This window comes from Xyrauchen texanus, chromosome 20 (genome assembly GCF_025860055.1).
Source record: "Xyrauchen texanus isolate HMW12.3.18 chromosome 20, RBS_HiC_50CHRs, whole genome shotgun sequence".
Classification (NCBI taxonomy): Eukaryota; Metazoa; Chordata; class Actinopteri; order Cypriniformes; family Catostomidae; genus Xyrauchen; species Xyrauchen texanus.
This window is the reverse complement of record NC_068295.1, coordinates 5,621,153-5,635,615: the sequence shown is the minus strand read 5'-3', so window position 1 is coordinate 5,635,615 and position 14,463 is coordinate 5,621,153. Positions and strand designations below refer to the sequence as shown.

Here is a 14,463-nt window from a genome sequence, read left to right as displayed (position 1 = left end):
ATCTCATCAAATCACAGCTCTGTGGTTTAATAATCACACAAGGACATATTGTAATTTGTGCATTGAATATTTAATTAATTACATTTGTAGGTCAGATGGTATCGGTTTTTGCTATCTAAATGAGTGCAGGACCAGTATCGTATTGGGGCATCGCTTATAAATAGTCTTTTTGCACTGGGGAGGAAGTTTTGAATCCTTAAAGTTACAGTATTTAGACTTAGCACAGCGAAAATTGATTCCTCATGATTTGACCCCTAAAAGAATTTCAAGATGTCTATGTTCTTCATTCTCACAGGGCACAGAAGTGAAAGCAATCACCTATTCTGCCATGCAGGTACACTACAAGGAGAAACCAGAGATTTTCATTATTATCTTTTTTATTCAAATAAAAGATAGAAATAGCCTTCTATTTAAATGACATTATTTTCAAAGATAGTTCTTTAAAGTAAACTGTTGAGATATATATGTAATCAATTTCATTGTTTAGCATTTCAATTAAACTGCATAAAACATTTTACATTTTCAGTCAAAATCAGATTGTTTTAAGCACTGGTTTGTTAATATTTGTAATGAGGTTAAATGGTCAAAGAACTAAAAAAAGAATCGATCTCTAAAATAGAATTTTAGGATTTTAAAAAATCCCATTATTAAAATCCATAGGAAAATCCAGAGGGAACCCATAGCGAATTCCCTCGCCTGAACAGCTCTATTTGTTCCCATAGAACAAATACTAAAATTACTGCACTAAAATTACACAATACACCTATAAATGTATGCATTATCATATACACATCTAATTTACATGTAGTATGATAGAGCAGCAATAAAGCACAATAAAAGCTCTAATTAAACTAAATACAACCTTCTTATTAAATATATATTTCAGTAGTTTTTAGATAACATATTAGTGTTCAGAAATCATGAGCGTAATGCTGTAGACGTGTCCAGTAACATACAAGGTCATCTTTTTTTATGGTAGTACAGCCATAATAGCACACCAGTGGAGCACAGGAGGAGAGTACAGAGTATGGAGAGAAGTATAACTGATATATTGGATCTTGTGTTCCCATCTGCAACAAAAAAAAAGACAGAAAAGAAAAACTTTATTAAAAGATAAAGCATCTAATAATTTAAATGGTTATGTACGTGATTGGCAGCGTATAAAATGTAAAAAGCAGCACTGTCGAGCAGAGTGTTCAGCGGTTCGGAGATACATACAAGCAATCTAACGCGACAAATGTCAGCTTTCATAATCAGTTTTTTTTGTGCCAATTTTGCTGCAAAAACAGAGCCTTTGATAACAACATTTTACTTGTAATAACGTGCACTGATGAATTGCTCACAATCAGACTGGGATTGTGTATTAAAACAAGTAAAAAGGGGTTAACTTCAATTTCATGTTGACAAAAATGGCACTTTAAGATATTGTGCCAATATATATTATCCCCACTCATTGTTTGGCTACAGTATGTATATGGCTTGCTATGGATTTACATTGAAATACCTGAAATGCATTAATGCTAAACCATTATAGGAAGTTTTGTATCTAGGAACACTTCAATCTTCATAGCATAGGAGTATCGTTTCAATTTTCTTTTTAAAATAGTACGTCAAAACAATATACAACTTTGTGAAATTCTGTCAGCACATGGCTCTATACTTATCTTAAAGGGATAGTCCACCAAAAATGAAAATTCTCTCATTATTTACTCACCCTCATGCCATCCCAGATGTGTATGACTTTATTTCTTCTACAAAACACAAACAAAGATTTATAGAAGAATATTTCAGCTCTGTAGGTCCATACAATGTGACTTAATGGTGACCAGACCTTTGACACTCCAAAAAGCACATATAGGCCACATAAAAGTAATATATAAGACTCCAGTAGTTAAATATATATTTTCCAAAGAGATATTATAAGTGTGTGACAAACAGATCATTATTTAGGTAGCACTTTATTTTAGAGTACTGTCCTACATTTACATTCTATATCATTACAACAACTATAGCAATTACTACAATATGTTTTTACTATCAATCTCCTATTTCTAGGGCAGGGGTGTCAAACTCAGTTCCTGGAGGGCCACAGCCCTGCAGAGTTTAGTTCCAGCCCTGCTCCAAAATGCCTTTTTGTAATCTTTAAGCACTCCTGAAGACCTTGATTAGCTGCTTCAGGCGTGTTTAATTAGGGTTGGAGCTAAACTCTGCTGGACTGTGGCCCTCCAGGAACCGAGTTTGACTCCCCTGCTCTAGGGTATCTGCATTCGAAGGAATGAAATGTAAGACTTTTTAAGGCCAAATCAAAGACAAATGTAAGACTATTTTCGCAATAATAAAAACTAGGGCTGTCAATCGATTAAAATTTTTATCGAATTAATTACATGGTGTCCCGATTAATTAATCGCGATTAATCGCATTTAAATCGCATATACAAATATTTGCTGAGAAAGCCCCTCATATAACAATAATTCGGTATATAATGATGAAATAATTATACATAGTTGTTTTATATAAAATACAAAAATATTCAGATAAATAAAATGCATTACATTCTTGTGGCAGAAGAGTTAACCATTGATAAGACAATACAAAAAGTGCTTTAGAATACAATGTCAATCATTGGATACAGTTCACAGCAATCCATTTCACAAGTGATTGTCAATCAGGCTTGTTTAAGGACCCGTCAATCTACACCTGCGTCAGACATTTATTTTTATTTTTTTTAGAAACAAGCCAGGGGTACATAGTACACAATACTACAGATATATTTTACAATAATGCCAAGACATTATATTCATTACATAGTGCAATGGTTTTCAATGCTATGGAGTTGTTGGAGGTACAAAGAGTATTTAAGATATTTCAAGTCTTTACAAAAAAGTGCAAATAGGGGCTTTATAGACATCAATTTACACTTATGTATAAAAAACTTGGCAAGAAAAATAAACAGATTAAACAGAAAATATTAACTTAAGATAAAACATCTTTATAAAGCAAAGAAAAACTAGTTAAAATAGAGGTACGTAAAAATACTACACATTCCCAAAAAAGGTGAGGGGCAGATTCATCTACAGCATTACAGAAGGAGCAAAGTGGATCTATTTCAGGGAGCATGTATCTTTAATAACAGTTTAAAGGACACATCCATAACCTTGTTGGTAATTAAATATTTGTGAGGTAAAGACCATACGACCTGCGTCAGACATGCTTGTGTCGCATCTCGGGTGTGTCGCATCATAAAAATAAAATGTTTAGGTCACTGTGTCAAGTTAAATATAGTTTAAAACTCAATCTTTAAACACATCTTGAGATCCCTCAGTTCGCATTTGCGCTCCCTCAAGTGTTTTGAACGCAAGAACGTAACACATGTTTGTGATGTTCTTCCTACTGAAGTGTTTTGTTCACTGTATGAACTGCGCGTTGCTCACACAGCTGAAATTTCACTTACTGCCCTCTGGAGTAAACAGGTGGTACCACAACCTTGCATTTCTCAGGATAGCATTGCGATTAAATGCTTTAATTTTTTTTAAACTTTATATTTTGTCAAATTAATCGCACGTTATTAATGCGTTAAATCGACAGCCCTAATAAAAACACATTAATTCAATAGCTGGTAAATACAAAACCACTGAGGCTACTTGAATGTCTCTGGACATGATTTTTTTACACATATTTTATTGTGCATTTATGTTTTAATAAGTTAAATACAACATTAAAACTCTAAATGAAATCATTAAGAATGCATGTAGCCTAAAGGATGTGGCTTATATCGTGACCCTTATATTTAGTCACTTGCTTTCCAGCAAGACATGACGCAGGGCTCAACAGTGCGAGTATTTCACTCGCATTTGCCCCTAAAAATAGATATGTGCGAACTGGAAAAATTATTTACGAGCACAGTGTGTGATTAAAGATTACAAACGTAACCCCCCCTTTTAAAGATATTTGTTTAAAAATTACAAAACCCACATCCCACAAGCTGAGTTTTATCCGAGGGGGATTCGCAAGGTTCAACTAATGAAGTCTCTTCACAAGGTTTACCGGAGACGGCTAACATTGGGGATGCTGAGAACAACGTTAGCGAAGCTACCGTGACCACAGCTGTCACTTCAACGTCCACTGTAGCCGGTGAAGGGAGAACATATAGATTCAATGCAAATTGTCTCAAAATGTTCCCATGGCTAGAGTTCGAAAACAACGTCATGTTCTGCAAATATTGTAGAGGGCAGAAACAGGTGGGCAACTAGTCCTTCGTGTCAGGAAACCCGCATCTGAAATAGTGATGGTCATTTGCGAACGAGTCGGCTCTTGTAGGTGAACGTTGGGAGCCGGCTGGCATATCAGAATATATTTATAAAAATATTTAAAAACAAATTAAGATACTAAAAATCAAAAGATTATTTTTCAATAACGAAAAAACAAATTAAATAATATAGGCCTAAATGCTCAAGCGCACACATTAGTTCTGACTGTCTGCTCAGACTAAAAGCCTCACCTGTTGTTCCTGTCAATCAGAAACGCAGTGTCAACCAATGAACCAAAGATGCGTAAGGGAGGGCGGAGCCAACTTATGTCGTTCAGATTGTATTTGAATTGTTACATTTATATGCACTTTGTTATGTACATTGAAAAGTTATACTTTAAATGCACATGTGAAATAACATACTTCTTTTTTACATTTATTTCAATTTGTGGGATGCTGCAGTTTTGCAAATTATTTATTTTTCTTTGATATGGTGCATTATTCTATTATCAGTAGGCTACTGCCGCTACCTACATGCATACTATGCAGTTTGCGTAGGGCATCAACTCCCTAGGGGGGCACCATCTTAACCTAGGATGGCACCAGAAAGTCCACCGGCTGCCCTTACTCGTTCGCTATACGTTATTCCAGGACCCGAAAGCAGTTGCGGAACACTGACGATCGCTTAACGCTCATATCACGCGTAGGGCATCAATTTGGCCAGCGGTGGCCCTGTCTATTATGCTGTTCAGATTGTATTCGTTTTGATTGGTTAGCTTTATATGCACTTTGTTTATATACATTAAGTTATACTTTAAATGCAAATGTTTAATAGTATTATTTTTCTTAACAAATCAATGCATTTTTAAATAAATTGTGGTCAAGGTAGAGTGTAATTTCATTTAATAATTTAATTAGAATCGTTTTAACACCAATTATGAAAAGAGCAGAAATGCCCATCGCTAATCTGAAAAGAGATAGTGTAGCGAAACATCTCAGGGCGGCATATCCAGTGCTCTAGATGAGACAGGAGAAACCATCAAGCTCTGTATACGCAGCCTTGAGGAGGCAAGTGCTGCAGTCTGAGGAGGAGAAGTGGAAACAGCTGAAAATAAAGATTAACATCGCATACTTCATTGTGAAAGAAGAAGAACCTTTCATCAAATTTGGGCCGCTTATCAGACTCCACCACAAAAACGGAGTTTACATTAATCCCACGTGCGGAGATGATCGGTCAAATTGCTGACATAATGAGAGATCGCTGGCTGACCTCTAAGTATGCCAGACGGTCCACATACAAAAGCAGCTGGACAACTGATATTCTTTGATTTTAGTAGGCATGGGTTCAATGTGTGATTTGGGAGGTATGTGCTGTTCCACAGATGTGTGTCCCTTAATATACACACACACACTCATACACGCAGTATAAATATGTATGTAATAAATTGTTTGTTAATAAACTCTGTATTTAATTTTCACTGTGCTAAATTTCTTTGTGTGCTCCTATATTTTTTCATTTAGGAGCGCATGTACTCCTTGGGAAAAAAGTTAGCGTAGAGCCCTGTAATGCATTAGACCAATGACGTTGTTGACTACGTTATTCCGATGGCTCTAGTTGTCTGCTGTGGCTTCAAGATCATCACCAGAGCTGACTGGACTGAAGAGATTATTTAAACTTACAACTTTGCAGCATAAATTTAAAACCAACACATTTTCATCATCCACTGTGGACAAAACATTGTTCAAAGCTCAAGCTTCAATAAATCAGCTAAATTATTTGTCAGTTTAAAATACGCAAACTCTGCCCTAATCCTAGCTGCTATAATAGCCTTTAAAATCATCTGAGGGTTTACTATACCCTCTCCTTTCAATTATCTTTTCTGTTAACCATATTGCCAGCTTTGCTTCTCCCACTACAAAATTGATAAACAAGATTCTTTTCCTATCTGATGAAACATACTGATGAAACATATTTGGGTCCAAAAATGCACTTTGTAAAAGCCTAACCCCAATTCTCTAATCCACCCCTCTAAGATCTGAAACAATTCCCTTAACCTAAGACAATTTAAAAACAAACGATCTATTGACAAAAAGGACATTATTCCCCTACAGTGGCGTCAATGTGAGCCACAGGTCTGTTTGTAGCTACCGCCCAGTGAACAACCCTCCACTGGAGATCCGCAGTGCGTTTCCCTACAGGAAGTTTGTACAGGGACCTCCAACTTTGACTTGCAATCTTTGAGTATGTTGCAGTGAGATACTTTCACACAAATGGTGTATAGTGCCTTTTTTCAAGCATTCTCAAAACTATCCAACTCAGGAGTCCTGAAGTTCAGGAGTGAACATTCCTCAGGCTCTACCTCCACTGCTGTTGAAATCTCTACTTGGGGAAAACTTGTATGACTCCCTGTGATCTGTCCAGGAATTTCATTTCCTGTGAGCCTTGTCTGAAGACAGAAGGTAAAGCTGAGACGATTTCCTCCATTATTCTCTTCATAACCCTTATAGACTTGATACCAGTTGAGTTGCACATGTCCTCTGGACTTTCCCAATTAGCGCCTTTCTTTAGGTCAGCCATTTTTGTATACTCCGCTCTTGCCATTACATTTTGTATACTTCTGGGCTCCAGTGACGTGCGGTGATGTCTTAAAGAGGCTAGGCAGTGAGTTATGAAAGCCAGATTACCTGATGTATTGTTTAAGCTAATAATACGTAATAACAGTGAACGTTACGCACAAGCGCGGCATATCAAGAAATGTACAAATCAGGATGTATATCGTGTATTCTCTCTCTCTCTCTCTCTCTCTCTCACACGCACACACACACACACACACACACAAGCGCACAGCCACATAGCCAATCTTTTCTTACATACCAATCAGTTTGAAATGATCGGATAATTTTTGGGCCCTTTTGCTGTACTAGTCCATCTAAGGCTGGCGTAGACCTCCCCCTTGCAATTAACTCATATTTGGAATTAAAATCGAGCTTGGAAAAATGTCTTAATTCCGTGATTACAGCCGGTGCTGTCATTTTGATTTTGAATTTGGCGGGGATTAGGCATGTACGCTAGCTGTTGTGTAATGGCGTTAGCTACGCAAATGTCCAGGAATATCTCGATTTTAATTGGTCCATGTCTGATACGTAACGGAGATGATTACGGGCATAACATATTTACGTCAAAAGGCACAGCAGATTTGTGCTTTTGCCGTACATGTTAAAGAATACAGGATCGAAGTGCGCATGCGCTAACATGGGTTTTCCGCTTGTCGTCTGCAATGAATGGACCGTAAAAGCACTGCTTATTCTACCATTTGTTTTTAGTTGATTATGCGTAACTGCTACATTTGTCATCATAACGTCTAAACAATTGGAATAACACACTTATTGCATATATAAAAATCACAAGAATAAAAAGTAAAAATATAAATACAAGTTTATTATTTAATAAACATTTTATTTTTGAATTTTGGCAGGGTAGGCAGTGCCTAGTTTGCCTACCCAGACCGCACGTCAGTGCTGGGCTCTAGTACCCATGCTTGTATCAACGGGTTATTAAAAAGAGGTTAATTTTCTGTCCAAAATCACTTTTATGCCCTAGTGGAACCATTTTAATTCCACTGGCAATCTTTCCAAATCTCAACAATTCCTTTTCAATAGCATGATTAGGAATGAATGGAGGGACATTAGAGATTTTAATTCGAATCGATTGAGATGCCAAAGGAGAAATGACAGTAAAAACGCCACTTACCCAAACACAGCACTCAACCAACCGACTGGTTAAATTCCGTTCCTTCAGAAAGATCACCACGGCCTTATTCATCCTTGAAGCTGAGACAATGTTTTCATACCCCACCTGTTGTCCTATTGCCACGAGTACATCCTCTACTGAAACCCCAACTTCAGGCACACACCTGACTCCATGACAGAGCGAGAGAAAGGAGTCACACCCGTTCAGGTGAAACTCAATCACCAACACACGCTACGAAAAAAAAACCTACACTTACAGACAGAAAAGGAAAGAACTATTTCTGAAAAGGTTAGATAGAACGAAAAAACAATTACAATTATGTCGCTCCTCTCACCCGTGAGACACTCACACACACCACACTCCTGACATGCAAAGCAAAAGAGAGAGAGAGAGATTTAGATTTTTTAAACAAACGTTTATTCCAAAAAAAAAATAATTATATTTAAGTTAAAATATAAATCACATCATGTTTATAAAAAATTTGAAAAGTACATTTCATTTTCGACAACAGAACACAATGCCCCTCAACAAATCAAAGTATTTGCAAACACTTCTAGACAGTTCTTAGCCTTATAAAAACAGAAATCAATTAACAGTCTCGATTTAATCATAGCTGTAAACATCATTACAACATCATAATCACCCTTTTGTTTAACTCTTTCTGCAAACATATTTTGCCATTTTTGTCTTGCCTATAATAAAATTGATCCATTGACATTCATGTTGTCTTCTTCGGGTATATTTAAAACCAAATTAATAGCGATTATACCATGTATAATTCTCCACTGTAAATCTCCAATTCTTTCTGTTAATGGTGGCTTATAGAGTGCCCTCCACTCCGGTTTTACATTTTCATCAGAAATAAATAGTACGTCAAGGTGAATCAACTCTTTCATGCAGACCTTTTTTTGTTAAAAACTTTTACACAAGCATTGTACATTTTCCCCCCCAATTTCATATAAATCCATATCTGATACATTTTCCAAAAAATTCCAGAGTATTCCCCTATATTTGTGTACAAAAAACACTTTGGGAAAGTATCTTTATCATTAGGCAAAAGTTTCTCAGCAAAAACATTTTTAAGCATGTTCATTTCATTTACTGTGAGTACAGATTGCAAATTCGGAAGACATTTTTCAGCAGTTTGAATTGATTTAATACCTAAAGAGGCAGCTACATTTTCCAAATGTTTTAACTTTGGACCAGACACATTAATAAAACTCAACAATGTTACGATCTTAGATTTAGTACACGCACCATTTAGTAGTCCACATATATCCAAAATATCCAAACGGGCTCATTTTAAATAGGTCCCAAATTTTAAACAGATTTTTATAAATAAATAAAAAGGAAGCCTCGATGTATTGAGTCTTTTTGGATCCATCAAGAATAAGTGCTTGTCCAAACAGAGTTCATAGACAGATTTGAGAATAGCAAAGGCCACTGATTTCCAAGCCAAAGTCTCTGAGATGGTGAGGAAACGTTGTATGAATTGTAGCCGAAAGGCCGCAGTCCTGCGTTGTATATGTACAAGTCCTTGACCTCCTTCTTCTTTTTTTAGATACAAAATGTTGTGTGGTATACAGTGTAGTTTGCCCCAAAAAAATCTAATAGAACAGACTGAATTTTCCCAAGTAAATAAGCCGGTGGATCATCATTTTTCTTATTCGTCATTATAATAACATCATCTGCATATGCAGACAGACATAAAGAAGTCTTACAATTTTGTAAAAACACTCCTAAATTTCTCCTTAAAAAACTCAAAAGTGGTTCTATCGTGAGAGTATATTATAACCCTGACAAAGAACAACCTTGTCTTACCCCAAGACAGACTTTAAAGGAGCACATAAGCCACCATTAACCTTTAGTAAACTCTCAATATCACAGTATAAGACTTTAATGTAAGCTAAAAATTTTGAATTAAAACCAAAAGCTTGAAGAGTCTTCCATAAATAATTGTGTTCTACGTGGTCAAAAGCTTTTTCTTGGTCTAAAGAAATCAAGACCAAACATATTCGAAACATCAAACAAATCTCTAATTAAATGAATGTTATCAAACATTTACCTCTTAGGTATGCAATACAACTGATCAGGATGGGTAACTTCAGCTAAAACCTTTCCCAAACAGGTAGCTAGTACTTTAGACAACAGTTTATAATCACAACACAATAAAGACACTGGTCTCCAGTTTTTTATAATCGCACAAATTAGCCTTCTTAGGCAAAAGGGTCAAAACCACTCTTCTGCAACTCAAAGGCAAAAGTCCTTTGGCTAAACTATCATTGAGAACAATTAGCAAATGTTCTCCAAAGATTGACCAAAAAATTTGTAAAACTCAACAGGGATTCCATCTAATCCAGGAACTTTGCCATTCTCCATGCCCTGCAGAGCTTTAAACAATTCCTCTAGGCCAATAGGCTTTGTAAGTGCTACAATCGCTCCTTCCCACACTTTAAAAAAAGAAACCTGTTCTATATCTTTATCTTATTTATATTCTTACTTACAAAGTGTTTCGTAAAAACTAACTGCTCTTTCTCTTATTTCTGTTGAACCTGACAAAGATCCGGACTCAGAGTAATGAATGAATAAAACGTTTCTGGACATTCTTTTTTCCAAACTGAAATAATTTTTTGATGGAACATCCATCAGTTCTATGGTCTTAAAACACAATCTAACCAGTGCACCCTGTGCTTTCATCTCTTGTAGGTCAGACAAAGCAGTTTTCTTTATAAAAGAGAATCGATTAAAGCTTTATTTCCACATAGTTGTGCCATATCTTGAAGTTTCAAAATTTCAGTTTCTAAAACTCTCATAGACTTAGCTGTCTCCCTTGTGATATGTTGAGTGTACTGCTGACAAAAAAGTTTGATTTGGAACTTGCCACAATCCCACCAACTCCGCAAAGAGGAAAAATAAACTTTTATTTTTAAAACTTTCCCCCCAAAAAAAGCAAAAGTCTCCTTAAAGGAAGCATGATTTAACAGAGCAGTGTTAAAGTGCCAATACGCACTCCTTTGTGACACAGAATTTAAATAAACACTGCATATAACTAAACTGTGGTCAGAAAAGCCAACTGGGTTTATTATACAACTCTTAAAAACAATGTGATGATGTTTGAAACGTTTACATTTCAAGATGTCTGTCTAGTCTGGCTAAAGACAATACATTCTCATGGGCGTGGGCCCATGTTGTCTTGAAGTCCCATTTAAATGTCTCCAGACATCACATCATGTCTTTCAATTATTTCACAAAGCCGCTTACGGGAAGGCATATGTGGTTCTATGTGGTTGCGATCAATAATTTCCTCAACACAATTAAAATCTCCACCAAGAAAAATATATTCTTCGTTATTGCATTTGTCTAAGGTTGAGCATAAACTATAAAAAAAGCCACTCTTTCTAAAGGTAAAGTGGGGGCATACACACAAATAAAAACCAGAACATATTTTTCAAAAAAGTTTTGAATTTTCAAAAGTCTCCCCTCCCCTTTCCTCTACTTTAAAAGAGCATGGAGTAAAATTCTTCGCAAACAAGATGGCAACTTTTATGACCAGTCCATTCTTTTATCCAGTCTGTAGAATGTTTATCATCTCTGTGCGTTTCTTGTAAAAAAGTAACATCATGTTTTTTCTGTTTCATTGTTTCGTACACCTGCATTCTCTTAACGTCATCCCTGGCTCCGTTTACATTTCAAGATGCAATACGGATATCTGTCATGTGTATGAAGAAAAAGAAACAAACCAAAAAAAACATACAGAAACACACAACCAGTGAAGATAAAATAATTATGCCACTTTGTCATCATTATTGTTCAGCTGGTTTTGGAATTTTGACAAAAAATTCTACAGTTGATATACTTCTTTATCCAGAAAGTGACCTTACATTTACATTTATGCATTTGGCAGACGCTTTTATCCAAAGCAGTTATTACAGGGACAATCCCCCCGGAGCAACCTGGAGTTAAGTGCCTTGCTCAAGGACACAATGGTGGTGGCTGTGGGGATCAAACCAGCGACCTTCTGATTAACAGTTATGTGCTTTAGCCCACTACGCCACCACCACTCCTAACTTCACTCATTAAACTCTTAGTGCTTACCACAAACCATTTCAGGTCTGGGAAGAAATCAGCAATCTGTACTCTTTGTCCATTTTAGAAACATCTTAATTTCATCAGCTCTATAATCATTATATTCCCATTCACTCTGTGAGCTACTTAAAACACTAGTCAGAAAATTCACTTTCACTATCAACATTGTTTTGATCCTTCCGTCCTGTACTTCTTTTTCCGTTTTGAAGACAGCTTGATCCATGTCTACCTCACACAAATTTGCATTGTCTGATAAAGACTCCATATCAGATAAACAGTTTCAACTGTCTGTTCACAAGGGACTTTGTTTGTTGTACACTTGGCAGTCTGGATTGGATCCATATCTGTTGGCACCGATGAACCAGTAGTGCTTTCTTCACCTTGTACCATCTTCTCATCTACTTTGACATGTTTCGTGTGTGTACCCTCGTTTTCGGGACAGGCACAAGCCAAATGTCGGTTTCTTCCACATCCAAAACATTTTAATGTGTCAGTAGATACATAGACAGTATAATCAAAATGATCAGATCTGACTTTCAGATTTAAGTTCAGTTCTGTTCTATTTTCACTCAGAATCATATAAGTGAATCTCCTTAAAGACACCACATGTTTGATCAAGTCAGATTTAATCGTGATCTTTTTCACTGGAGCAACCAGCTTTCTAAACAGTTCTTTAATCAAAGCCTCATCTTTGATAAAAGATGGGACATTTGACAAAATTACCTTTTTCGCAGGAGTTGAAAGAGGGAGCATAGGTGTGAAAAGGCCATGAATCACAATTCCGCTTTCTACTACAACATTTGCATTCTCTACGGTGTTCAAAAAACAAACAACTGCATTGCTCATTCTTGACGCTGCTAGAATGCTCTTATGTCCAACGATTTCACCGATGGCCAAGATACAATCTTAAACACTTCCACAGCAGCCAGCACTTTAACCCCATGGTGCCGCGTTAGTAAACCAAGTGAATCAACACCTTGGGCCGCCAAACAATATATTGTTTTATCTACTCAATGCAGATTAAACGTTTAGAAATAGCAAAGTAAGAAAAAAAAGCCACAGTGGGCAGAAAGTCGCTCGAACTCAACACACACTCTCACTCAGCAAATGCTCACACGTGTGCACGACAGACAGAGAGACAGAGAGACAGAGAGAGAGAGAGAGAGAGAGGATTTTGACTCACGCAGATGCAGCTGTTTTAAGCGTCGTCTCTTTTCACACCCCTAAAATGTAATACCTCAGGAACGAAATGTAAGACTTCTTGTAATTTATTTACGATATTTAAGACTCTTTATGGCCTTAAATTTTAAAAAGTAAAGTTTAAGACTTTTTAAGGACCTGCGGATACCCAGTCTTTCATTTTCACATTCTGAAAGTGTAGATTTACAGTTAAAAAGGACTTAAATATTGATCTGTTTCTCACCCACACCTATCATATTGCTTTTTAAGATTATGGATTGAACTACTGGAGTCTTATGGATTACTTTTATGTGCTTTTTTGGAGCTTCAAATGTCTGGCCACCTTTCACTTGCATTGTAAGGACCTACAGAGCTGAAACATTCTTTTAAAAATCTTTGTGTTCTGCAAAAGAAAAAAAGTCATACACATTTGGGATGGCATGGTAGTGAGTAAATGATGAGAGTTAATTTTCATTTTTGGGTGTATCTATATAGCACTGAAAATGCATTGCTGCTGTGTTCATATTTTATTACATAAATGTTCCTACAATGGGTGGGGCAATCATTCCCCAAAATCCCCTATTTTTTTTTTGTTATAGGGCTGGAAAAATCACAGTATCCAAATCCTGAAATCTGAATGACTCATCAGAACGCTTCAAGGCTTCATGCTGTTATGACATGTAACTTGGTGCACCAGAAGTTGGCTGGCTGTTTAACTCTTTCCCCGCCAGCGTTTTTAAAAAAAAGTTGCCAGCCACCGCCAGGGTTTTTGACGATTTTCGCTAAACTTTAATGGCCCGCAGAATATTTTCTTCCATGAATATATGAAGATGCTATATATCACAATAAAGATCTGAGCCTCTGCTTTTAGGCAAAAAAAAACGATTTTATTTTATCTTCATTTGTTCTTTTTTATTGCGACTTGAACAGAGGTCGGTTTTGCTAAAAAACAACATTTCAGACAAAAAGCTGATAAAAGGCATGTTTATGTCTGATATTTTGAGCTTCTCAATACTCCACTTCTTCATGTTTGAGACGATCGCAGTCTGTTTCTTTGATCAAAGAGTTGCGTACTCTTTCAAAACATGCGGAGGGGTCTTCCTTACCGTATAACACCTAAAACACGGAAACCCGGAAAATTCCGTGTTTGGCGGGGAAGCGTTTTTTCATAAAACACGGAAAATTCGGGGAAAGAGTTAAG

At 36.4% G+C, this 14,463-nt stretch overlaps 1 protein-coding gene across 2 annotated transcripts in view; it reads right to left on the bottom strand.

Annotated features, from left to right (window-relative positions):
- Positions 1-385: 385 nt before the first annotated feature.
- Positions 386-14,463, bottom strand: part of LOC127661156 (butyrophilin subfamily 3 member A2) — a 34,455-nt gene continuing 20,377 nt past the window's right edge. The window contains exon 4 of one of the 2 annotated variants that reach the window (XM_052151746.1): positions 386-1,070. In XM_052151746.1, coding sequence (XP_052007706.1) covers positions 961-1,070 — 110 coding nt within the window. In that variant the 3' untranslated portion in view covers positions 386-960. Of the gene's footprint in view, positions 1,071-8,437; positions 12,547-14,463 lie in introns of those variants that run through there. The other variant, XM_052151747.1, reaches the window with a different exon arrangement.